Source organism: Simochromis diagramma, unplaced genomic scaffold, assembly GCF_900408965.1.
Source record: "Simochromis diagramma unplaced genomic scaffold, fSimDia1.1 OVJJ01000571.1, whole genome shotgun sequence".
NCBI classification, from domain to species: Eukaryota; Metazoa; Chordata; class Actinopteri; order Cichliformes; family Cichlidae; genus Simochromis; species Simochromis diagramma.
Window position 1 is genome coordinate 905,760 of NW_024386885.1, and position 27,498 is coordinate 933,257.

The following is a 27,498-nucleotide window of genomic DNA, read 5'->3' on the forward strand; positions in this document are numbered from 1 at the left end:
TGTGCGATTTGTCAAACTATGCTGTACTTTTCTCAGCTAAACTCGAATTAGTGGACTTTATTAATCCCTGAAGAAGAATATTCGTCTTCCCCAATTCCAGCTCTATATTTTCACTATCATATCTCTGAATGGTTAATCTTGCAAAACATCAACATTTTCATGTTTTCGTGCCAACTATTTGTTGCTGCTTCTGCAGCTTTTAGATTGAGAGCTTGTAATCATCCCAGGTTATTAAATAGTGTCTCTTTGTCCAAGATGCTCTCTAGGTCTCTCTAGGTGTTTATTATCAGGTTATAGGATTAATCTCCCCCTCTCAAACATTTAAAGCCCCAACCTTTTTTACGCCTGTTATGTCCGACAATATTTTCACGGACCGCCCTTTAAGGTGTCGCAGATAAATACAACAAAATAAAAACAGTACCGGTACCAAAACAAAAAAAGTATTATTAATAACACACGGGAAAAGACCCAGGGAAACTGAGTTAACGATAAAAACCCTGAAAACCAGAAAACGAGCCTCAATTCTCCCGGCCCCACACCAAACAACTCACAGACCCATACCGGTCCGTGGCCCGGGGGTTGGGGACCGCTGATTTAAAGGACCCAGTAGTGTCAAAAGACTGTTATCGCTCAGCATCCAGCTTGGATGTGGCCATCATGTCAAATCAAGGACACCACAGGACTCCGTGTGGATGTCTGTCACCAACAGTATATTACATAACAGCAGTATTTGACGCCTCACATCCACAGTGTCATTTGAGTTATGCAATAGCTCAGACGTATTTCTTCTGTTTGGTCTCTGTAATAAAACATTTAAGGAACATTTCTCAAGGTAATTATCCAATTTGAACACTCATAAAGCACCTGAGTTTATCCCTTTCATGCATCTCAAAAGAGCTCGTCATTCTTTCTAACGTTGAACCACCTTGGGAAACTCTCATGTTGAATGCCTCTATCAGTGACATGAGTGTTTGAAAATGGAGCAACCAACCAATCAATCAACCAACCACTCCTTACCATGGCTGTCTGGTACATCTACAGTGATACTGATGCATTGTCAGTCTTACTTGAAGTTACTCAACTCAAAGGGAAAGACTCATTTTCTGAAAGAGTAACATGACCTTGATCCAACTACAACACATTATCTGCTGAAACCAGAGATGAAATCTTGAGGTCTCACACATGCCAACTCTAAGCTTTGCCTCAAGATTACCTTCCTTTAAATCAGAAGTGAGGACAAGACAAAGCCCTGGTAGAGCCAAGTATGGGTTTTTGCCATGAAAGTAGTCACAGCTCTCGCTTCAGTTTTACCAGAACTCCTGGTAAAGGCCTCCAAACCCCATTTAATTGTTAAAATTGTTTCAAGTCTTTCAAAAACACCTTGTCAGAATGGGCAAAGCTTTATGACTCCTAGGTTCCCAATGTGTCCTTACAAAAACACAATCCCCTAATGCTCCAAGACGAAACCTGGTTTGTTCCTCGTGCATTTGAACATTGGCATGGTAGCACTTTAGCTATAAGTATATGGTAACACCACAGCACCATAAAACCAAAATATGAAATGAAGAAATCTAAAAGTCTTCTAAATATTGGTGTTAAAGCTTTGGAGGCAATTGTTATTGGAAGACGCAAATAGATTGACTGAATTCATTCACACATCTGTATCAGGGTGTGTGCTGTCATAGGAAAGTTGTCTGCCTGTCTAGTTGTCATTGTCAGCACTGGTTATGTACCGTTGATGCTGCCGCAAACGTATGTGTTAGTTTTTTTACTTGGATAGCTTTATCGATCCCACAAGGGAAATATATTGCAGTTTGCATCATTTCTTATGAAAAATAAGAAATGATGCAAAAACTAGTAGAATATTTAAGTCTGTCCTGTAAAAGTGGTGTATCCTCAGTCTTTACAGAAAGGAGGCAAAAGACACAATTTATCACCACAATGTCTTTTTTCTTTAAAGAGTTTCCTTGAGCTTTAAATATAATATAAGGGAGAAAGACTCAGATAAGCAGGTATTTTTGACCATAAAGCCCAGCTTGCATCGGTCCATTCTGGCTCACAGCTTCCATTGTGTGATGTCTGCAGGTGCAGGCAGAACGAGGCCCAGGCGGCATTAAGTCCACTCTCCTAGGTAGTCTGACACAGTAGCCTCTGGATGAGGCAAACCTCCGAGGTCCAAAGACAATGATGCAGAAAACATAAAAGCTCATTTCACAAAATCATCTTGAGATAGTTTTTATGAGTTTTGTCTCTTCTAGGTCTTGCTGAGCAGAGGCTCTCTGTCATCTTGGTTGTATTTAACTACTTTATGCTTTTGTGGACACAGAATACCCACTGCTGTAAAACAAAGACGGGTGCTGATTTATTGCACCAACTAAAATCTTTGTAAAAGAAAATGAATCTGAAAAAGTGATTATTTTATCAGGTTGTCGTGTTTTTATAACAGCTTGAAAGCCGTCATTATTTGTCCAGTACAGAGGAGTCGCTGTAAGTCAAATAAAATACATTTACATTCAGCATTCCTCAAAGAATCGCAACGCCATTGCTCAAAATGATTTCAAACAATGTGAAAGGGTTAACACACTGGTGATGGCAGCTACATTGTAGCCACAGCCGCCCTGGGGCGCACTGACAGAGGCGAGGCTGCCGGACACTGGCGCCACCGGGCCCTCTGACCACCACCAGTAGGCAACGGGTGAAGTGTCTTGCCCAAGGACACAACTGCCGAGACAGTCCAAGCCGGGGCTCAAACCGGCAACCTTCCGATTACAAGGCGACCTCCCAACTCTTGAGCCACAATCGCCCCGGCGATGATATATACCATGTTTATGAAACTAAACAAATGCATCCCATTTCTTTGCTAATCATGGTTACCATTGCGCCCTTCATATCGTAGATTACATAATATTTTCTCTTTGACTCAGATTCTGAGACGTTCGTTATTTTTGACAGACGAGGTCTAGTTAGAGTCCCAACTATTCCTCATTTCTACCAGCTCTCCTCGTGACCACGAGACAAGATAATTGCTTTCAGTCGCTCTGAAGCTGAGCGCGTTTTATTGTCAGTCAGAAGAATAAACTCTCTGTCGTATTTTCACCTTGTGTGTAAAGTTGCTGTGATACTGACGGATCGGTAATTGAAATTTTGCAGGGATTGAGTTGCCTGCAGGTCCATTAGACATCAGGGTTTAAACTTGGTGTGCGAGTGAGAGAGAGGGGGAGAGAATGAATGAACTGGTGTGTGTCTGGAACGAAACTCTTATGCTACGTATGAATCAACACAGCTGTAGTTTCAGTCTAACCCAGTGGGGTTAGATATGACTTTATTCTTTGGAATGATTTTGAATTCAATTTAAAATCTAATTAGGTTTAATGTTTAACGTTTGCAAGGAGCCAGGTTTATAAATAACTAAACGTGAAACATTCAAAGACCCATTGTTTTGGCTGAGGCAGAGATGCCGTTATATCAAGTTGGCCTAATTATTGTTTACAAGCTTTATGTGAAAACGAGTCACAGTTATGAAATGCTGATGAAATATGTATTTGACATATTTAAAAAGATGGGTTAACCCAGTCTATTTTTAAAAAAAAATAATCTACATTCTTGAAATGTTGGAGACACGACTATGAAATTGATTTATTCAAACGTTCATTCAGTTTTAATATAAAAAGATGGGGTCGCACACGTTGGCCAGTGGCTGATGCGTAGAAACGTATGAGCCAAGTCATCAGATGATCTGCTGGGATTGTGGATGAGCTTGACGAAACAGTGTACTCTATCTACAGAAACATTTCTCATTTCAGCTGGTAAAAGCGATAAATGCAGATAGCTCTTTGTTAATAAATGAGAATAGATGATTATATAGTAAATATCAGAGCTTTTTATTTAAAAAATAATAAGAATCAGTGAAGGCAGAAGACGTGAACATCAGAAAAAGGTTTGGCAGCTGTGACTTTTGTAGGTAAAGGCATTGAGAGGATGCCTTCAAACAGTTTTTTATCTTTCTGCTCCTCACTTGTTTTAGTTTCCTCTTCAGTCTCCATATTTCTTTGACGTATTTCACTTCTAAAAAGGCTGCTGTTGATGTTCAGATGCTGATTAGTGGTTGAGAGGACAAAGGTTGCCTTTGCTCATTTCCTCCCTCTGACAACAAGTGGCTGCTGCTGTCACCTTCATCCGGCTTAATACATCCTTTACTTTAATTGTTTTATTTATTCAGATTTTCATTTGGAGCTTGAAAAGATGAGAAGTCTTTCCTTTAATGGGTAAAAGACATTTCTTATTTCTCTTATTTTATTTGTTTTATAAAAACCATTTTGTGTTGCTTCGGTGTTAATGATGATGGATCACACAGACTGAGTTTTACCTGTGCCCAGCAGTCATTGCCTGTTTTATTGTCTGCACAGTATGCTGAAATTTGTCACAGAATCCTTCACTGAGTCTTGCAGCTAAACTGTGTGTGTTTAGCTTCATCCTGAATGCGTACGGTGCTTTGAAAAGGTTGCCTGTTCTAAAGAGGTGACATGATGATGAATGGCAGCAGGGCTGGCACAGCGCACGCCTTTACAAAGAGTTTGTTTCCTGTAGCCTTAATGGAAATAGTGGAAGTGTTTTGCAGCGGTGGTGAAAGGTGGAGAAGCAACAGGCGAACAGCTGCAGTTTGACTCAACCTCTGGAGACGCTCTGTCCTCACAGGAAGCTGGAGCTCCCCCTTCAGGTCAAGGCTGTTAGTGAGTCCATTTCTTTGGACAGGAACACTCGCGTCTCCCTCTCCAGGAAAACTGTAATTGGTATATTTAAATGGACTCTCCTAGGTGTCTTCCTCATACATATGAATTTGTCTTAATCTCTTTCTGCCACTTGAATTTTAAATGCTCAGCTGTCATGAATGTAAATCAGCAGCTTTGCTGAAGCATCTAAATACAATTGGGAATCATGTGAAATAACAGCTACAGAAAGTGTAAACACTTGTCCCACCTAACACTCTCGCCTTTCTGCACACCTCCCCCAGTTTCCACTATGAGTTCTGATTCCAGGCGCTGCACCTCCATCACTGCAGCTCCCTCACTAACGCCATTAAGCCATTCAGATACCACTTGATATCGTCGGGGCGAGCGCTGCGCCTCTCGACATTCAGACGCTTTTATCTGATTATGCCCAAATTGAGTCAGCCTGCAAGCTTTCCTCTCGCACTGCAAAGTCTTCCAGATACGGGAAGTTGAAATGTTGACATCTTTGATGAAGGTTTGTTCAGTCTGGCCGTTGTATGATGTGACGGAACAATGAACAAGTGGTAATTTTATTCTGCAAATCACAGCTCCCAACTGGGATTACACCATCCAGCGCCGTTTAATTAAAAATCACACAGCTGTAACATTTAAACACAGAGGGTCATTAATAAGTTGTATAGTTCAATGAGTAATGAAGCCTACATGATACCTATAAATCAGTGATTCTACATCTGCTTGTTGTCCGGGTACATGAAGAGTGCAGGAGTTTTAGAAACAGGAGTTCTGGTGGAGCTTTTATACTGAAATTCGTATTTTCTGTTTATCTAATTTTGGGGCTTCTCACCCTTGTAGCAGAGAGGTGCACAAAATAACTTAAAGTTGCACTGTAATATTAATAAAGTTTGTATCGATGGAGGGGGAGTGTTTATGGTAACAAAATCTTTTTTTGTTTTTCTGACACTTTTCATATTCAGCTTGAAGAATAAAAGTTGTGATAAAAGCTAGAAGCTGGAATAATAATGTGGTAGCTAGAAGGGATCTGGTGTCCTAAAGTTGGAGAACCCATATCTTACATGGTTAGTGACGTTTGTGTTGGGAAGGAAAATAATCAGTCTGCTGCAGGGTTGGCTGCAAAGCTGTACTGTTATTTTTTTTTTTTTTGCAGTTTCTTTGATCTCGATGGATGACATTTGGTTGATTAAGATGCATGTTGCATCTTGTGATTGGGGAAAATGATTTGGCTATATATTTTTAAGCGTCAGGCGCTGCAGATTAATGCTGAAGGCAAAATAACATTTAATGGTTGCTCACTGAATTTTAAAGGTGGCGATCAGTGCATGAATGTAGTGTTTTTATTTTTACATTTATTAGACGGCGACTTTGCAGGATGGAAGGTGAGAAGTTGACATGTAGCCATGAATCCAGGTTGGGATCAAACCCTTAATGCTTTGGTAAGTTGTAGCCTTGGTATACGGGACAAATTGAGGGAGTGACATTAGTGTTGTGGGAGCAAACAGAAAACTGGCAGAATGAGTGGTGGGATATGAAATAAATACTGTGAGAATATTTATAATGAAGACTTCTGTATAGGTCTGTTTTGAAAAATAATATTTTTTAATATCAAGTAATAAAAGTTGATATTTGTGTTCTGTGAAGAGGATCTTAAATCAGTGAGCTGGTAAAATGAACCCTGTGCAGATCTGATTTGGTGTCTTGGTTTTTGTTTTGTCAGCTGTAAATTTCGCAAGAAGTTAAAGTTGAAATGTGACTTCTTCTGTGATTCAAAGCCATTTGGCTGTTTGATAAACGGCTGGTTGGTTGTGTAACAGAAGGACCTTGGTGAGTGTGATAATGATTCAGACTGGTCTAAACGGGTGCTTTTCTGTTGCATAACTAGTTGACACCTCTGTGTCCTTTCATGCATGCACACAAACATTTCACTTAATGAGCTGAAGGAGCGCCAACAATGCACATGTCCTCTGTCTCCTACCGTTAGTCCTTTAAAGTTTCTTGAGTACCTTTTCCGCACAGGCATGAGCTTCACGCTGGTTTGCTCCTGCAAAATGACACAGCCCAGTGAAGTGTGGTCTAAAGTAAGCAAGAGGTGGCAGAAAAACACAAGTTGACAGCAGTGAAGCTGCAGCAACACAATCTCAAACTCAGTGTTCTGCTTTTATTTTGTTTGTGAATTGTATCTACTGCTTTTGTTTTCTTATTGTGACTGCGCCTTATTCAAAAAACAAGAGATTTGGTACTATATATGTCATGTTTCATACACTTACTGCTATCAGCAGCTTGTTTGAAGTTCACACTCAGAAGTGTAAAAGCCTCCTTGTTTGCTCACAAATTGCACTTGCTTTTGTACCTTCTGTGATTCACTGTGTTAAGACCATTTTTCACAAGACTTCTATAAGCGTTGCACTTGGTGCATACTTTTTTTTGTTTAGCTGAAATTATTATTGTTCGATAATATGAAATGTGAAAACTTCTCTTAGGCGTTTGGCTTCTTGCAAAACAAAAACGCCTTTGTCTGAGTCAGTACGGTTTTTGGATGCTTGTCTTTGGTCTGCCAGCTGGTTAGTCACTTGTCAGCTGATTCAGATCCTTATTTTTGGTCTGGTATTTTCAAATGTGAACGTGGTCTTTCTTAAATGGAAGAAAACATTCAGGTTCAGCTTGTGTCCTCTTCAAAACAGCACGTGAAAATCTACTAACACGTGTAGTTATTAGAGTTTCTCCCCGCTGGGCTCACTGTTACCTAAAATAGTCTCTTCAGTTTTCGTGGATTCATTTTGCTTTTCTGGCAATTCACTTGTTGATGTTAGTTCTCCATCAACAGCTTTGGCACCTGATAGCCACCAGTCTGCCATTAATATTGGAAGTTTTCCCAGGACAAAGCATCTTCTCTCTAAAAAGAACATTCGTAACATGGCTTAGGTTTGCAAAGTTGCATCTGAACGAACCACGGGACCTCAGGAACAGTTATATCGACACACACACCTCATACCAACAGTCATGTTTGGTGGTGAAGAGGTGGTGATTTGGACTGGCTCTGCAACCACAGGACTTGAGCATTTTGCTAAAATTGAGTCAACCATGAATTCCTCTGTATACCAATATATTCTAGAGTGAAATGTAATCTCACTGACAGCTACAGCTTGGATGAAATTAGTTCATGCCACAGCATAGCACAGATCACAAGCAGAGCATTAAATCTTTAACAAAATGACTGAAAAAGAAAAGAATCAGAGTCAAAGTCCAGACTTCAACTTGATTAAATTGCTGTGGCAGGATGTTAAGAGAGCTTAGCATAAATGAATATCCAAAAACCTCAATGAACTGAAGCAGAGCTATGAAGTAGAGTGGGTAAAAGTTCACCTGCAGGAATGCGAGGGACTGATAGTCATTACAGAAAACAGTTATTTCAAGTTATTGCTGTTAAAGGTGGCTCTAAAAGCTACTGAACCATTGGAGTTCTTAGTTGCTTGCTTTTGCAATTTGGCTTAGTTTTCATTAAATAATTTCATCCCATAATAAGTCATCTGAGGTCGTGTTTAAATAATCTTGCTGAGGACCAATTTTTCTGAAATCAGAACATCCTTTTTTCTTCACTCGTCCACTGTTCACTGATTTGTTTTCAGTTAAAATGATAAATACTATCGTGTGTGATTTTCCAGTTTCTTTTTTCCTTTTTATAACACGTTTCTGTGTCTGAGAGGAGAGCGGAAAGACTGCACAATATACATAGAGAAACACTCAAACTGCAGATTTATGAAATAAAAGAAAGACTTCCTGCACTTTTAAATGAGTATGAAGTTGCTGTGGAGAATGTGGACTTTGAAGTGTGGACTCAAGGTCACCTACTTTGTTGAAAAAGGAAGTTGATCTTAATAGCTTGTGCCCTTGTGAGCTCTGCAGAGTTTCTTTTACATTTCTCCAGTGTTCCTCTCCCTTTCAGAGCGCTTGAACATGAAACATGGCGTCTTTACTTCTTAGTTACATGGAGTTCAGTTCATCTTCGATAATTATTACTAAAAGTCTAAACCTGACTGCAGTGTAAGACACATTGTCCTTGAACAGTTTGGTTCTCGTCCTGTTTACTAGTTGTTGATCATAAAAATATCTCTAATTAAAATGAACACAAGTAAGCTTCTGTTTAAGTATGTAAGCCTTGAGGGGACTGATTTTGAGAGTTGGTGCTATATAAATAAAAACTGAATTTCATTTAATTTTCTTGATTCAATGCACTTGTGCACTAAAGCCATACCATGCAGTAGGTGCATCTACTAAAAATCTCGGATCAGTCCCAAAATCGGTGATATGCTTGTGAAAACGATAACACGAAAGATGTCATATATTATGTTCAATTTTATAACATTTACTGGCAGCTGCCTGTATTTTTGGATAAGTGGATTCGTCAGTCGTTCTGTAAACCTTCAGTCTACTGTATCATTATTATTATTATTATTATCATTATTATTATTATTATTATTAGGAATCCAAATTAACTTCCAACAAGGAGGTTAAGGTTTTGGTGGTGCTTGCATGTGTGTGTCTGTCATTCTGTTTTTAAAAGCTTGAAAAGTTTTGAATGAATAAAACTTCGATAGAACTTTGTAGGGGTGTAAAGTGAGGTCATGTTAATAAACAATAGAAATTTGTCTCAATCCCTTCAAGGTCATCATAATGATTTATTGGCTAATATATTGCTCTCCTTTAAGGTAAGTAGAGCCAAAGGTCAAAGTGAAAATAATGCTACATGTAGCTATTCAAATGACAGTGGGTTACAGAAGTGTAGTTGATTGATTTTCTTATAGCTTTGTTATGTACATTACCGTAACAGGTTATAACTGTTTAAATAAATAACTGCCACACATGAGCTACATCCACTTTAAGGGAAAATAATAAAAATAAAAACTTAAAATGAAGTAATTGTATATTAAAATGGGGTTCGACAGGGCAAATAGGAAAAGCCTGCACTTTGCACTTGTTTTTACTGCACTACAAACATAAGTACTTGAAGTATGTTTAAAAAAACAAATCAAATAAACTTCTGTTGCCTTAAAAGCAAATACTGCACAGAGATGATGCTGCCTCGGCGAAGGTTTGTGCTCTCTGAGTGCTTCTTGTTTGTTTTGTTTTCTTGGTTTATGTTTCACATAGAAAATAATTTCCAATCTTAGCCACTCTCACTGATGGAATAAAGCAGAGTGGTGAACTTCATCCTTCCTGAAACATCAGTCAACAGATCTCAAAAGGTTATTTATAGACCACAGTCCCACAACGATGCAACTCAAAGTGCTTCACAGAAAGATGCATCAATACAACTTGTTTTGGACATTACAGGTGCACATTATCCCCCCACATTCCTGCACAGTTTAAAGCTAGACTGAAAATGTTCTGCAAGATTATTCTCAAGTCCAACCTGCACATCAGCTGCCATACCTTTTAGTCTGCTCCGTCGCCTGATATGGAGAGAATTTAAAGAAGTGTCCTGTGCTGGGACACACTGTAAAAATTGATGCGCACATACATACATTATATTTATTTATTTATTTATTTATTTATTTATTAGGGATGCAACGATACACAAAATTCACGGTTCGGTTCGATACTTTGGTGTCGCGATTCGATATTTTTTCGATACAAAAAAAATGTTCATGCCTTTTTAATTTGTCATTTATTAAAATTATAAATATATATTTTAACTCAAAAGTACAGTTTTTAAATGTAATGTTGCTGAAACAAAAGTAATTTAAAAAAATAAATATATCTCAGGGCTCTCAAAATTTCAAAATCCCTGGTAGCCCTTCGGGCAGGGACTCTTCAGTTTTTGGTAGCCCAAAATAAATGTAAGTAGCCCGAATAAAAAAAAAAAAGAGAGCAATTTTTTGATTGATGTTTTGTTTCCTGTTTTGTTTCCTTTACAATATTATACATTAAAGTATAAAATTGTAAAGGAAACAAAACATTAATCAAAAAATTGTTGAAAAACAAATTACAACAAAAATTACAATCATCAACTCAAATACTTGGTTCTAATTGAACAGAAATTTCTATGAACTTGTAAGAACTGTGTAGGACATGAATCAGTCTGTGTCAGATCCTGAATTTGAAATTTCCACTGAAGTCACGGGTAAGAGACAAGTGGAACCAAGATCGAGGCCATTTGCTTTTTGAAGTTTGCAAAGACTGCTAAATTGTGCCAGTGGTAGTTCACTCTTTGCAACATAGTAGCTGTTCTAAACAGATTTTTCAGGTTTATTTTTAGTATGTTATTTGCAATTGGTGTTTGTTCTGGGAAAGATATTGCAGACTGAGCAATAATGCGTTTCTTGCATTTCTCATGGGTTCTAATGGGGGCCTTTCTTAAAATGACTGGTCCCAGTAACAAAGGCGCTTGTGGACTCAGAAATCGAGAGAAAACCAACAACACACCCGGCAGAACATTATGTTATTTACACGGGTGCACATAAGTGGTCCGCATGTGCGCATTCGCTGTCAAAATAAAAGACGCGCACCAGATAAGAAGTTGCAACGCGCGTTTGCGTCCATATAAAAAGCACTGTTTTTGTCCGCTAGAGTGGGATTTTCACGGCACATTCCGCACCACATCTCTGTGCGTTCATCATTTGTTTGAAGCCAGCTCACCTCCTGCAACCACTTTTCCGAGAATACGCGCTTCTTTTGTGGTTCGGACTCCTTCTGACATTTCTTTGGAGGTGGAGGAACACCAAAGTAATTGCTTAAAGGAGCTTCTTCGACATCTTTAAGAGTTTTAAACAAATGTCTGTCCTCCTCCAGAAAATCTTATGTACGCAAACACGCGTTGCAACTTTTTTTTTTTTTTGACAGCGAATGCGCACCTGCGGACCACTTATGTGCAGCCCCGGTTACATAGCTCGTCATATTGCAGCCACAGAAATTCTTTTGTCCATGAAACCATAAAGTTGCACTTTCTTTTTGCCTTATAGTCTGATTTGTCATAACTTTTCCGTTTTGTGGTAAGCTTTTCTTTGGCTGTCACTTCTTCACCCTGACCTGTCTTATTTGGCTCAGCAGAACTAAAATATATATCGTGCTGCTTTTACACACACACACACACACACACACACACACACACACACACACACACACACACACACACACACACACACACATAACGGTCAGCGATTCTCTGCGCGATCAACCTCTCACATGTTTAAGCTGCGGGAGATTTCACTTGTCATGTTTGCATAGTAAGCTAACGATTGATAAGACTATGTCAGAGGAATTGGTGCGCAAATTATCATCACTCACCAATCAGTGCTGTCGCTCTCTATACACAGTTCGCGCGATTGCAAAGTGAAAGCAAAAAACAAGCGCAAATTCAAGCGAGATTTCAACATGTCACATATTGACAGTGGCTCACCGATGCCAATGACATAATTACCCAGCTACATTTCCGAAAGAATGCAAAAGCATTGACATATGTTTTTCCTTCCTACAATAGATTTTGGTAGCCCGACTGGAAAAATCGCTAGCCCCTGGACGTCGGGCTAGCGATTTTGCGAGCCCTGTATCTGATTGAGGAATCACCTCATCTTTGGAAAAGAGAGTTTATTACAGAGAAATGGCTCTTTCCAAAATAAAAGCTATACTATACGCTTCTTCTGGGCTATATTCTCAGCAGCATATTGTAGCGGGTCAGGGCTGTTCGGGGTTCTGTTTGTACAGTTATGTTTTGTTTATGTTGCCATAGTGACGGGTGACGCCCTCTCGCTGCGACGGTGTGTCCTTCCGGGGTCAGAGGGCGCCCTGTGTGGTGTTGTTGTTGTTGCTGTGCGGTTGCCGCGCTGAGCAGTTAGCTAGCGGCAGTGTTCTTCTGCAGATGTCAATAAACGGCTGTGCTCCCTGGCTAGCTCACGGGAAGCAAGACCAAACGACACCTCCGTCTCCTCGTTGTCTGAGCTCGCCACATTGGTGTCAGAAGTGGGATGATGGTGGCAGCCCATGTTCTGACCCGAGTGACTTTTCCCCCGCCGGTCGTGACCGGCCGGTGCGCCAAAAGAAGGCACCTGGACATTTGCAAAGTGAAAGCAAAAAACAAGCGCAAATTCAAACGCGATTTCAATATGTCACATATTGACAGTGGCTCACCGATGCCAATGACATAATTACCCAGCTACATTTCCGAAAGAATGCAAAAGCATTGACATATGTTTTTCCTTCCTATGATAGTCCGACGGGCAGGGCAGAGATAGATTTTGCTAGCCCCGGGACGTCGGGCTAGCGATTTTGCGAGCCCTGTGTTAAAGGCATCGCCCTTTAAGGATGAAGCCTGATGGGAAATGTATTCGGGATGCGCGGGACTGCCTGGTGTGTGTGTGAAGAGAGAGAGCGGAGAAGGGGAAAAAGTAACGGTTAGCTACAGAAGAGACGAAAAGAAAATAAATAAAAGGAATATAATAACTCCCTCGACAGCCAGAGTTGTGTCGGCGATGCTCGCTGTGAGTAAACTGTTTCAGCCCACTGTACGCGGTGTTCGTGCCTTAGAGAAGAAATAAAGTTCGGTGAAGCAGTTTCCTACGCCTCCTTCGATCTTTTTGCTAGCGACAGTTGACCTGTATAGTAAGCTGTTGCCGGCTACGAGTCAGTTACGGAACCTTCAAGTAACTGCCAGAGGTTTCCTTACTACGGTTCGGGGCCGCGGATCTGGCGCGGTAACACCTGTATCTGATTGAGGAATCACTCATCTTTGGAAAAGAGAGTTTATTACAGAGAAATGGCTCTTTCCAAAATAAAAGCTATACTATGCGCTTCTTCTGGGCTATATTCTCAGCAGCATATTGTAGCGGGTCAGGGCTGTTCGGGGTTCTGTTTGTACAGTTATGTTTTGTTTATGTTGCCATAGTGACGGGTGACGCCCTCTCGCTGCGACGGTGTGTCCTTCCGGGGTCAGAGGGCGCCCTGTGTGGTGTTGTTGTTGTTGCTGTGCGGTTGCTGCGCTGAGCAGTTAGCTAGCGGCAGTGTTCTTCTGCAGATGTCAATAAACGGCTGTGCTCCCTGGCTAGCTCACGGGAAGCAAGACCAAACGATACCTCCGTCTTCTCGTTGTCTGAGCTCGCCACATTGGTGTCAGAAGTGGGATGATGGTGGCACCCCATGATCTGACCCGAGTGACTTTCCCCCCGCCGGTCGTGACCGGCCGGTGCGCCAAAAGAAGGCACCTGGACATTTGCAGGACTTTGTGTGGGGCAATGGGTGTGTAGGCACCTAAGGTGGGGGGCTATTTAGCGGGTCAGGGCTGTTCGGGGTTCTGTTTGTACAGTTATGTTTTGTTTATGTTGCCATAGTGACGGGTGACGCCCTCTCGCTGCCACGGTGTGTCCTTCCGGGGTCAGAGGGCGCTGTGTGGTGTTGTTGTTGTTGCTGTGCAGTTGCCGCAGATGTCAATAAACGGCTGTGCTCCCTGGCTAGCTCACGGGAAGCGATACCTCCGTCTCCTCCTTGTCTGAGCTCGCCACAATATTAAACATATCAGGTCCCCATAAGGAGAATCATGTGCTAACAGCCGTCTAAATGACTCGGGTAAAGTTTGTAGCATGCATGCTTGTTGTTTTTGTCTGCTTCCACTTGTCTTTGCACTAGGATGATGTCGGCGTAAATGTGCAGTCATATTCGTTGTGTTCCCACTAGTGCTGTCAGCGTTAATCTCGTTGAAATGACGTTAACGCCACCCCTGTGTGGGGCTAGACGGCCAACACGTTAACGAGCTAACTGCGCTAACACACTAGTTCCCACCCATGTAATTGAGCATTGCGTGGCACATCCAACATACTGTTTTACTTTAGTCCATGACTCGCTTACCTTCAGGGTCATATGTCACATGAAAACCAAAATAATTCCAAACGCCAGATCTGAATGAGGGTGGGGGAGGTTCAATTTGCCATGTTGCAAGGAGAGCTTAACTTCTATCTCGCTAGCTTGCCCTGCGCTCTTCCTTCTGACGATGCTGTCTGCGTTGAATACTCAGTGGATCTGGGCTTGACAGTGCAGCCTAGGCGGAGTAGTCGAACGCAGATTCACTGAGCGCTCAACACAGACATCATCGTCAGAAGGAAAGTTGATAAAATAAATTAAAAATTTTGTATTGTTCGATACATATGCGTACCGAACCGAAAGCACTGTATCGAACGGTTCAATATCGATACGAGTATCGTTGCACCCCTAATATACACACACACACACACACACACACACACACACACACACACACACACACACACACACACACACACACACACAGTACCAAAATGTGGTTGTTTATTTGTTCAAAACCAAGGGCCTGTGAGTGCTGCTGAATCAAAGAAAAGGAAAACAAAGAAAGTTAGACTGACGCAGGACTACTGAACTGCAAAGGAAAGAAAAAATAAATAAATGCAGCAGATCTCCCTGCCCGAAACAAAACGCAGAGCAGCAGTGTCCTTGTTCCCAATGTGACTAAAGCATCAATCATTGTGACATCTTTTCTTCCCTCCTCTTTCAGGCCCGTTACAAGCAGAGTCTGGACCCCACGGTGGATGAAGTGAAGAAACTGTGCACGTCACTCAGACGCAATGCCAAGGAAGAACGAGTCCTCTTCCACTACAACGGCCACGGCGTGCCACGACCTACTGTCAATGGAGAGATCTGGGTTTTTAATAAGGTACCACACATGCACAGACGATATCGGGCCTTCACAGATTTTTCTAATCAGACCTACACTGTCACGTTCACAAGCCATGATGGTGTTAGCTGTTTACTGCTGTCATTTCCAAGGACGACTTGATTATTTGTCGCTGAAATGTCACAGGCTGTGCTTACACGTGCACTAAACCAAAGCCAAGTAAAATAAACATGTTTTCACATGCTTTCATTGGAGTAATGCTGTTTAGTCTCCAGCAGAGCTCATAATCCCTGCATTACTTTATTCACAAATAACCAGACAGGCCATTTGCATCTTAAACCATAGGCAGTTCATTTTTGGACCTAATAAGATGTATGAGGTGCAATTGGAAAGTTTCAGGAATGTGCCTGTGAAAATCAAAAGGCTATACATGATTTAATTTTGGGTGATCTCCCATTCAAGATCATCCTCTTATGTACCCGTGGAGTGTCCTCAGCATTTCTATATCAGTCTTTAAACATCCCGTTATGTCATTTCATGCTTGTGCTTTGGCATTAGGTGCTGGAGATCGTTCATTTAGAAACACCGATGTTTATTTTCAGGAATTAGACAAAGGCGCACAGAGCAACATCTGGCAGTTGGTCCAGATGATGAGTGACGATTGTGTTTGTTTTTCTAGCGCAAAGTGGCTCTCTGTCACGCACCACAGGTACAGGAAAAATGTACTTTGATGTAGTCCAGTCATTTGTCGTAAATGAAGGAGTCCAAATATCTCACAGGTCATTGTAGTGCAATTAAAAGTTTCTGCACAAAGACAGAAACTGTGAATTTGTATCTAAAGGTATAAGTAGATACTGCATGCATCTTAGTAGCTAATATACTTGTTTTGGATCAGTCAGTATGGTACTGCTGGCAGTCAGCCTGTGTAACTGAAGCACTTTGGAGTAGTAACTCCTGAAGTGTTCACCTAGAAGCTTAAAGTGGACCGAGGCTCCTGTGGCTAAAATGCAGGTTAAAAAAAAAAGATGGTTTCAGTTTCTTGGAACATTCTTGCAGTCAGAAAATAACTTGACAACCAGACATTAAATCAAATCTCACCTGGTTGCTGTGATCTCAGCATCGCACTGATGCGGACAGACTCGCTGACTTTGGGGAATCAGATATAAAATCTGGAGTTGTTCATCATCTTGTCCTGTAAGTAAGCACCCACTTACAATGATGCACCGCTGCTGTCGAGCGCTAGCGTTTGGCTCCACGTCCTCAGTGTACCCTCGGGCCTAATGTCCTCTCCCTCTTTTCTTTTGCATTTTATTCGGTATTCCTTATCCTATAAAATGAAGCTGCAGTGTCGCTGGCTGCTGTAACAGGACATCAGTGGGGGATTTGATGTGGACACGGGCATCACAGAAGGTGCGAAGAACCAAATTTTCCAATAAGTGTAGGGGAGAGAACCTTTATTGCACCATGGGTATTAGATTTATATTCCTCGGTCTGTGTTCCCATTGTCCCCATTTTTCCTCTGCCTCACTCCGGTTTTCTCTTTTTCTCGCTCGTCTGCTCGCACTCTTCATCAAACAGATGACTTCTTAATAATTAAACGCAAATCTATAAAAGTGAGTTATCAGCAATAACATGATGCACCTCTCTCTCCAATTCCTCACTCTGACGTTATCCCCTCCTGCCTTCTCTTTCTCAGAACTACACCCAGTACATCCCGCTGTCCATCTACGACCTGCAGACGTGGATGGGGAGCCCGTCCATTTTTGTGTACGACTGCTCCAACGCGGGAATCATCGTCAAGTCGTTCAAACAGTTTGCCCTGCAGAGAGAGCAGGAGCTGGAGGTGAGGCAAAAACGCACAGCGTGAACGAGTTGGTAGCAGGGTGGTAATTGGTGGGAAAAAGACTTAAAGAATGAGCTGAGTCATACAAGCACACGCAGACACAGTGTGCGAGCAAACAGGGCAAAATGATGTGTTGGTATTTAAGAGTTATTAGCAGCAAACTGGGTGATTCATCCGATTGCAGTCACACTGAGCACACACTCACATATGTATACAGCATTTATAAAGGACTAATTGGTGTCACCGAGAGTCGACTCGTGATTCGCAGCTGGAACCTTTTCTAATAAAAAAATCCAAGATGTCTTCAGTGCGGTGATGCAGCCAATCAAATAGGCAGCTGGATCTAAATGATTGAGTTTTGGTTTCATCACCAATCCTACACACACACACACACACACACACACACACAGCCCTACCAGCCCCAGTCCTCTCAGTGCTTCATCTTTTTATTACGTTTTTTTCTCTCTCTTTCTCTCTCCGGCTATGGCGTGTTATGTGAATTCGTAATGAGATGGTGCTGTCATTCATCTCAATTATTCATGGAGAAGTTTCAGCCAGACTGTAGATTAGCTGGAGAGGAGAAGGAGAGGGAGGGAGGTACAGGATGAACAGTACAGAGCAGGAGGCAGAGCGAGAGTAAAGAAGAGCTGCTGTGCGTGCTGCGTTACCCGTTAAAGTGAAGGCAAAGGCAGCAGCCAAACTGCTGAGTCGCCGCAACGCTCGTCACAAGTGTCTCTCCATCCTTTGCTTCTTCTTTGCTTCTCCTGCTCTTTTCTGTCAAAGTTTGCTCAGGTCGAGTCCAAGGCTAAAATCACAATTCTCATTTGGTGTAGCATCACACAGGTTCCTTCACAAACCGCTTAGTCTAAATCAAAAATCCTCCAAAAATCTTGTTTTTCAGTGATTCAGAATGAGCCGCTCTACTGGAAAGTGCCTGAAGGCAAAAGTGCCCCATTCAGTTAGACGTTGGGGGACCAAAAAGCGACAAACTCATCACTTTAGAACAAAATTTCTTGAAGGCTCACGTGAACCTTAAAAGTGGTGCAAGGTTTCCTGTTGTTTAATGACCAATTATGATTTAGCTGTTATATGCAAGGGAATAAATATCCGGTGGATTGCTGGGACTAATCAACATAATAGACTTGCAAAAACCCTGAAGGTAACCTGGCTCATAGTTTGGATTTTATTTATTTTTATTAATTTAAATATTATTCCCTTTTCCAAAAGTCGCTGCAAGTTTAACACATTAACCATATTTTTAAGTGTTTTTCCCCACTACTTTAAAAAATTATCAATAAATGAGCTTTAAATTAGTTTTTGATGAATCGAAGAGAAAGAGGAGCAGCTGAAATACTCAGTTTCATTAAAGCATAGATGCAGTTTTTTGTCTTTCCTCAAAATAACAGAAGTGAAAAAGATTAGAAAAAATCAGCTTTTACTTTTTGTTTACCCCCCAAAATGCTTGGCCAATAATTCGAGTATGTGATGCCTTTCTAATGGTGTGGAAGTCGCATGTTAGCATCGATCAGGGAACAATGTGAGCACAAACCTCTCATTGTCTCATAGTTGTAGCTAATTTGAAAAGAGGGAAATACTTAAAGGGTCACAAGGGATTTTTGAAAGCGAACCGTTGTTAGTTGAGCATATCATAGACTTGGGAGTAAAGCTTTCAGCATGACTGCGGTCAACGATGCACTGATGTATTAGCTGAATATTTGCGTCTAGTGTCAGTAGCTGATATTCATCTCTTGTCATCGAGTTTGTGCTCACAAAATGATTGACTGAACGCCTTTAAAAGGTAATTTAAAAAAGTGTTTCTCTAAAAAGAGTGTAAAATAAAATAAAACATGCCAGAAATATTGACATTAGCTATCACCCAAATGATTATTTTAAACATTTCTATCTACATTGGCCCAGATTTTCATCTGTAACCTCACTGTAGCCACTGAAAGCTGAGATGTGCTGTGCAGAAGGACTATATTTATATTTTTCATAGCAGGGCACAAAGCCTACTCCAAACGCATTAGCTGCATCGTTGCACAAAAACTTTGAGAGACTCAGAGTTCAACTGTAGCCTTTCAGTGAAGAAATAAGCCGAGGAGGCCTTTAGGTTAAATGTACATCCATAAGCGTTTTTCACTTTTCCACCTCAGTGCTCGCCCGTCTCGCCCACTCACACTGGAAGTGTATAATTGGAAGATAACGAGAGGCGATACCGTCCAGTGAATTTAAAAAAGTAAAAATAAATCATACAGCAGATCATCCAAGCAGGGCGTCTCCCACCTCACCCACACGTTTGCGCACTCGTACACAGACGAGTGGCCGCAAATGGAATCATCCAACCACACCTGTTAATGAACACGGGGCGAACGTGATTCACGTAGAACCACAGGCCTGAACTCACCAGGGACGGCGTTATTTGGAAGCGCCGTGATGCAGATGAAGGAGTATAAAGGAGCCGGGTGGGGTGAAAATATGAAAGGAGGAGGAAGTGTTTTAGCACTCCTCCACAGTCCCATATCGAGCTCCTCCTGTGGTCCTTTCAGTCCGCCAGTGGGCCTGAGTGTGTGTCTGTGTGTTGGCTCTGAGTGTGCTATTACGGGGCCACCTGGTTCCTTTTAAATATGTCATCACTTCCTGCGTGCACTCAGTGAACATGCTCACTGCATTAGCTGTGGGACGGAAAGATGTGCGTGTGAATCACTGCAATGCACACAGCTATGGTACGCTGGACTATAAGAGCGTGTGTGTGTTGTCTGTGTGGTGTTTGTGTTACTGGCGCTTCCAGGATGCTCACATTAAGCCTCCACTTGCTCCTTCTATCATTTTAATGAATAATGAATGCAGGGCTGCAAAGATGTTTCTCGACTAAAGTAGCTCCCATACGTGACTGTGCGCTTCCTCTGTTAGCATGATACGTATAACATCCCCCGCCCGTCCCGAGGATTAGTCTCGTGATTAGTGTCAATGTTTTCTTGTTTTGTTCTCTTTTTTTTTTTTTCCGTTAAAAAAATAATTCTCAGCAATTAAATCGTCCCCTGATCTCCCCGCTGGAGGAGAGAGAGAGAAGAAAGCTGTCATGGTGATTTTCATGGTAATTTGCGAGATTACAATATGCTAATGTGATAATTACAGTGGCTGTTTGGCGTTAATCAGCTTCTGCTGGCAGAGTTATTGTATTTACCGTTAGGATTAGCGCAGCCCACCGTCACATGCTTTCGCCAGATTTCTTTCAAGAGACAGTGTTGTTCTGAGGTTGACTCGACGAGAGGCTTTAGAAAGGCGCGCGCCGCTTTGTTTGTGATATCGGTCTCTGCGAGCGAGTTGACGTTTTCCTCATTAGAGAGATGAAGATTGGCACAGATGCATTCGCGGGGGCTCCCAGTCACGCCCGCGAGCATTTCAAAGAAGAGGAACGTATTCGTTTGATAGGAGAGCAATGCACAGCTGCACACGTCATCACCCCTCCATTAAGAACACCTACTCTTCTGTATTTTTAATAATGCTAATTTATTCATGTGTGTGCAGAGCAGTACAGTAAATCTGAGCTTTTACATTTTTTACTACTTACTATAGAGCCAGCTAATGAGTTATTGGACTGGCACAGGGCTGGAAGACTGAGCAATGAGGCATTATATAAAACTACACTTCCTCCATCACAGGCATTTCCTGTACCTTTTCATTACCTTATTTCCAAACTGCGTTAGAAGTATTCCAGACAATGAATTCAGCTTATTGCAGCTTTCTGAATAAAATGTGCCTGCGGATCATTTGTTTTTGTTTGCTTGTCTCGTCCTGTGATGCTGCTCAGGTGCAAAAAGAGAGGCGCGTCCCCTCCGTGCATGCCTCAGGTGTTCTGAGGTTTTACTCTGGCTTGCGTCAGACGCTGAGCTGCAGCACTCATAAGCTGTGGAGATCCAGGAAAGAGATTCCTGTCAGGCGCTGTGCTTTGTTACAGAATCACATTTGGACAAACCTGAATCAAGTACAGGAATGCTTATGGAGTGCTCACTCGGTCTGTTTAATCGTGCTCTGGATACAACTGAAGTAAATTTGACATTTTGAATGAATTAATTAACATTTTCAATTCTCCAGATTGGTTTTAATATAATTGCTTGTCTAGAAATTGTGCAAAATCAAACACATCTTTCCTTTGTATTAAATGCTATGACATGGCATGTTTTTAAATCCATAAATGTCCAGACTCCTGCACCCTTTGTTTGTATGCTGGTGCTCATGGGATTTGTTGCTTGCCGGCTATGTGATTATGTGTTCTTTTGATAGTGTAGCTTGATTGCCAAAGCTTGTAGTGTATTCTCTCGCTCTGTGACAGGCAGTCTGAAGATTCTCGCAACTGCTCGTCCCCCTCCACCTTTATGTCTGTAATCCCAAAAGTGTTTGCACACACTAAAAGAGTTTTAGCACTTAAAGCAACATTTTCTGCTGCAGCAAACAGCTGTTCAGAGTGTCTACGGCTCTTCAAGCGGTCTTAGAGGAACAATTTGTAATTTATATCTACAGTTAGACCAGCTGTGCAGTGTATGATCACAGTGTATTTATGCATCCCACACAAACACTGCAGACCCTAAAAGTAAGGTTGCACTCACGCTGCTTCCTGTAAATCAAACACACATGTTGACTTTTATCCAGCACTGGAACAAAGAGCATGGAGATTAGTTCACTTAAGAAATTACTTCTATCACCTTTAGCTATATATAACTATATATAACTTTAGATGTTTTGAATCTCATTACAGCTTATTCATTATATATCATGTTTTCAGTCAGTTAAATCTATAATCCAAAGTGTGTACTCAAGAATCGACGAAACAAACATATATAGTATCTCATCACCTGTGAAATGATGATTTCAGAGGTCTACGTTTTGTTCAGTCTAAAGTTAGGATTTGCAGACCAAACACTGGATTGTACTGTGCATCTTTTTAGGTTTCCCCATCTGCTGCAATCGCATTTTAGTCTTCGACTTTATGTCCAAAATCTATCAAACGTCTGCTTTGCTGATGCAAGAGTTTTTACGGTGGCTCAACCAAAGTTACAAATCTGTAATACCTGACATCAATATGATAATTTCATGCTTTTTCAGCACGTCAACTAAATCTAGGAGATTTTCCATTTATTTTAAATCTGATTTCACAGCACTGCCAAAGTAGTTAAATGAAGTACAGTGAAAGTCTAAAAGCCTGCTTATGATGTATTTAGACTTTTAAAACTGGACTTATAAGGACAAAAATGAAGAAATCCAGCAGGTTGAAAAAATCAATGCCGTGGCAGTGTGCTGTTAGCAGAGCATACACAGCAGTGTAAACATCACTGCTACATAAACAGCCAAAGAAAGAAACAAAGCTCAACGCAAACTCGGCAGGTTAAAAAGGAAGCTGTTGATGCCTCTTTACAGCTGCATATTATTTTATTCTGGTCTCCTTTGCATATTTCGCTATCAGAACAACCCTGATCGATCCTGGTGCAGCCCCTCAGTTCGTCCTCTGGCTGTCATGTTGTTTTTGTTTTGTTGCATATTAGAAACCGAAGCTGTTTCACACTCATGATCAGTATGAACAGAACTGTTTAACTATGTAACTATGTATGTGGCACATTTTTAAGTACATCCTTAACTTTGTTCTACAGAGTTGATAATTCTGATGGTTCTTTACTAAAGAATATATGTCTGTGCAGTCAGAAACACCGTCTGGTAAACAGAGTTCTTTATTTATCCGAATCTGTCTGTAATTTCTCAGAGCTGTCAGATATTTCTTTACTTTTTCCTAAATTAGATGCTGCGATGATAAAATATTTGATTGTGCTTTGTCCTCGGACAGTTTATGGTGGAGTTCTGATGGAACAATAAAAGAGGCGAGATTCGATCTCCGCAGCTCGTGACTTCAGCAATCAGTTCACTGATCGTGGAAGTCTTTTAGGAGCAGCGCTGTGGTCTCTGTTACAAATACAAACTTATTTGGCATATAATAATAATAAAAAACTATTTACAAGCTGTGTGAAGCAGTCTTCAGTCTTTTAAAGTACTAGTTCTCTGTGCTTTGGAGAAAAGAGGCAACGATAATAATACTAATAATATAACAGTCTCCCTGGCTAATTTCCTGCTAAAATTAGGCAGGGCTGCAGAATGAAAGAAACAAGCAATAGCAGTCAGTGATGATAAAGGGAAGTCTTGGATTGCTGCCTCCATTAAGACCCACAGCTCATTAAAGTTTACTAAGCAAAAGACAGGAAACGTATTGAACTCCCAGGAAACAAATCAACAGCACAATGAGCACATAGATAGTTAAGAGCTCCAAATATAATTAAAGTTTTACATCATACACAGGCCTCTCTCATTTTTTACATTTGCAAATATTGACTGAGCCGCCCCAGAGTGTTAAAGTATCACACTAATGCAGCTCTCAGAATAGACGAGAGAGATTTTTATTTATTTTGTTACCATCAAAGACCACCTCCTGAGAAGCTGCGAACGGGGAAAACTTCCCACTGGGATCAATAACCTATCACGGTATCATTACAATGTGAAAAAGTCTGAGCCGGTGCGTCATTTCTAATTTTTTGCCTTGTAGATCAAGGTGGCAAACTTTAAAAAAACAAACAAAAAAACAAAAGCTTGTAGTCAGACTTGTGAGGTTTTTTTTTCCTTTCCTTACCCAACTGCTGTCCATAAAAGCAGCCAAAAGTTGAACTTTTTTGGGCTTTGCTGAGCTTTTTTTGTCTTCTCCCTCCCATGTGTTTTCATTTTTAATGCAGTAAGCACTGTACAGCAGCTTCTATACATCTCTGTGATGTTCAAGGTGCAACCTGTAATAAATACGACACTTTTCGGTGCCAAACAATGAACATTTTTTTTGGCCTCAAAGATGAAAGAAGTGATCATTTGTTTGCCCATCAGTGGTGAGATGATAGCAGGTCTGATGAACACCAACCAGCAGCTTGCAACAGTGACACGAGTCAGGCTGGTGTAGGTGGTGCAGGGTGCTCAAGCCTCGATTTGATGTTGCTGGACATTTGCATAAAATCACACTTGGACTTTGGTAGTTTTCATTGTTGGTTGGCGATCGTGGCTCAAGAGTTGGCAGTTGAGTTCGCCTTGTAATCGGAAGGTTGCCGGTTCGAGCCCCTGGCTCCGACAGTCTCGGTCGTTGTGTCCTTGGCAAGACACTTCACCCGTTGCCTACTGGTGGTGGTGGTCAGAGTGCCCGGTGGCGCCAGTGTCCGGCAGCCTCGCCTCTGTCAGTGCGCCCCAGGGTGGCTGTGGCTACAATGTAGCTGCCATCACCAGTGTGTGACTGTGTGGATGACTGAATGTGTAAAGCGCTTTGGGGTCCTTAGGGGCTAGTAAAGCGCTATACAAATGCAGGCCATTTACCATTTTACATCAAGATGACAAAGACTTCAAATGTTTTCATCTTACTTTTCTTACTGTAGTTATTTTCTTTCTTCAACTCAAACTGCTGCTCTCTAATTTACACCTAACCTTTAATTTCATGCCTTATCTGCTCTTCAGCTTGGCGTCTGCGTCTGCTGTGATCTCAACCTGCTTCTGTATCCAAACCCTGACTCTGCCACTAAAATACCAGCATTCTGCCTTTTGTTACAGTGCTTCAGGTGCTAAGAACACTTTTTGAATGTGTTTCCAGCGTTCAGTGTGCTTGGATAAGTCTCTGCTTGTTTTGTACACCTGAAGTTTTGCTGTTTATCACCTTCTACTAAAGAAGCCTCTGCTACCATCTTGATGTCTTACCACAGATGTTCTGTGGAGTTTAAGTGTGCACGCTTTGGATCATTGTCATGCTGAAATGTAAACTCACTCAGAGCTGTTGCATTCTGGGGCAGGTTTTTCTCAAGGCCCTCTTGAATTTTGATCCACTGCCTTTGTCAATAAGGACCAAATCTTTAGCACCGCCATGCTTTACTTTACTGATGGCATTATTAAAGTAGCAGACTTTTTACCTTAGTTTTGATCATTATACGCAGTGTATTGGTGGGATTTTTTTACATTACACACAGGTGTGGTTATGTACATTAAACTGAAGATGGACTTGAGTCAAGCTGTAGTCACATTTAAGTGATAATTAAATAAAAATGAATGCACATGAGAACAATTCAGGCCACAGACAAATGACTCGTAACGGTTGAAAAAGTTGTTGTTTTTTAAACTACAATGAGTGTAGATGGATACTTTTTAACAATTTCAAATTAAATCTATATCATAAAGAAGCGTGCAGAAATGATAGACATCAGATAATAGTCGTCAAAGTGAAATTATTATGGGGTGTTCAGGGCCAACACAAAGCGTTCTCTTACACCGGAGTGTTTTTGCACTTTCCCCAACCCACAAATATTTCTCCTGTAACGGCCAATAGGTGTAGTACTACCTTCTCAAAGTCATACCAATTACTAAGTGACAGTTTTATATTTCAGGAAATCTGTTTGGTTTAATTGTCCTGTTCTGTCTCTATAAAAGTGAAGTTAACCACACGGCCTCCCTGCAGGCTCCATTTCTGATTGTCGGTGGCATCAGGAGACCCATCAGTCTGAGAGAGCTACAGCTCACAGGCTTTCACAAAGCAGCATCTAACAGATGTTTTCACCAAAGTTTAATATTTTGACTGCGTGGGTTTCCCTGTAGTCACCCAGTGTGAATTTGAATCAGTTTGCATGTTTGTATGTAATTGCACCATGCAAAAAGTGTCTTTGGCATTTGGTCTGAACTCAATTCCACATTTCATTTGATGCTCACTATGTGTCTGTGTGCTTTGTAGTCTGACAGATGTGAGAGAGTCATCCAGCTCCCTTTCTCTATAAATCTTTGTTATTCATCTCCCCAGAAAACTGGTCAAGCTGTGGAGAATTAAATAAATCATTGTTTTAGGACTGAAACTTGGACTTCTGAGATTACTCTCTGTGGTTGTTGCAGCTATGAAAAGTCTCCTAGATAAATGTTTGAACGTTTGACTGTGGTTGTCAGATAAATGTTAGAAATAAATCACATTTTTGTGTCCAATCAGGTGGCAGCCATCAACCCCAGCCACCCGCTTGCCCAAATGCCCCTGCCGCCCTCCATGAAGAACTGCATCCAGCTTGCCGCCTGTGAGGCCAGTGAGCTGCTGCCCATGAACCCTGACCTCCCCGCTGACCTCTTTACATCCTGTCTCACTACGCCCATCAAGATCGCCCTACGTTGGTAATGTCTCTCTCATTTTCAATCCTTTTTATCTCTGCTTCTTCCTCCCCCCATTACAAGTCTGAAACATAGAGGCATCGATAAAGAGGAGACTGTACATCTGGAATATGTTCTGAAGTAGTGAGGTAGATTGGATGGGTTTTCTTTGGTCAGCTCGCATGTTAAAGGTGTAGAATAAAATATCATTTTCGTGGTATTACACATCGCTTCAGAATACAGACGTACCAGCTTTAAATATTGATATGTTTGTAACACGGAGTCCTAAACAACTCAACTTCTGTTGCTACTTACCGTATTTTCCACACTATGAGGTGCACTTAAAATCTATTAATTTTCTCAAAAATTGAGAGTCCGCATTATAATCCGGTGCGCCTGATGTATGAATGCTGGTTGTGCTTACTGACCTCGAACCGATTTTATGTGGTACATGGCGCTCAAAAATCTGTCAAAAAATGTCTTAGAACGACTTTGGTAAGCTAGGAAGCTGCAACATTACAGCTGCTGTAGTCAGGAGCCTCACGGAGGAATCTGGGTCCAAAACTCCGTCTTCTTCAGGTCCCAAAGTCAAACAAACACTGCGGCATCACTGAGAGTTAAAAACCGTCTAAATTCTTTCATCTGTAATAAAACGATCAGAGTTGCTGCTTTAACAGTTGTAACGATTAAGTTTAACATCCAGGCACCCATGAAAACAGAATTTATGAAATTTAATGGAGTTAGAAGTTAGCAGGAAGTTAGCTCGCTAGTTTCCACCTGAACATGATATAGCATGTTCTGACTGAGAGATTTCTGAAGAAATTCAAACGTACAGCTCTGCTATCACTTCCAACATAAATGAAGACAGAAAACTAAACAGCAGTTACGTTTGTAGGGTTGCTGAAGTTGGGCTAGCTGGTATATAATGATGTGCTACGTGGTCGCTAGCGACACAGCTATGTTAGCATAACAAACAGTGAAGCTGCAGGATGAACGCTAACCTTTTTTCCACTCGATAAAAGTTAACGTGAGGGTTCCCTGATGGTTAGGGACAAATGCAATCGCATGGCAGGATGCTGAAAAGGGACCAAACG

General features: G+C 41.3%; 1 protein-coding gene across 6 annotated transcripts in view; it reads left to right on the forward strand.

Moving 5' to 3' along the window:
* Positions 1-27,498, forward strand: part of rptor (regulatory associated protein of MTOR, complex 1) — a 184,773-nt gene that overhangs the window by 54,345 nt on the left and 102,930 nt on the right. For all 6 annotated transcript variants that reach the window (XM_040033403.1, XM_040033406.1, XM_040033405.1 and 3 more), the window contains 3 exons: positions 15,259-15,417; positions 17,075-17,221; positions 26,253-26,428. In XM_040033403.1, coding sequence (XP_039889337.1) covers positions 15,259-15,417; positions 17,075-17,221; positions 26,253-26,428 — 482 coding nt within the window. The remainder of the gene's footprint in view (positions 1-15,258; positions 15,418-17,074; positions 17,222-26,252; positions 26,429-27,498) is intronic.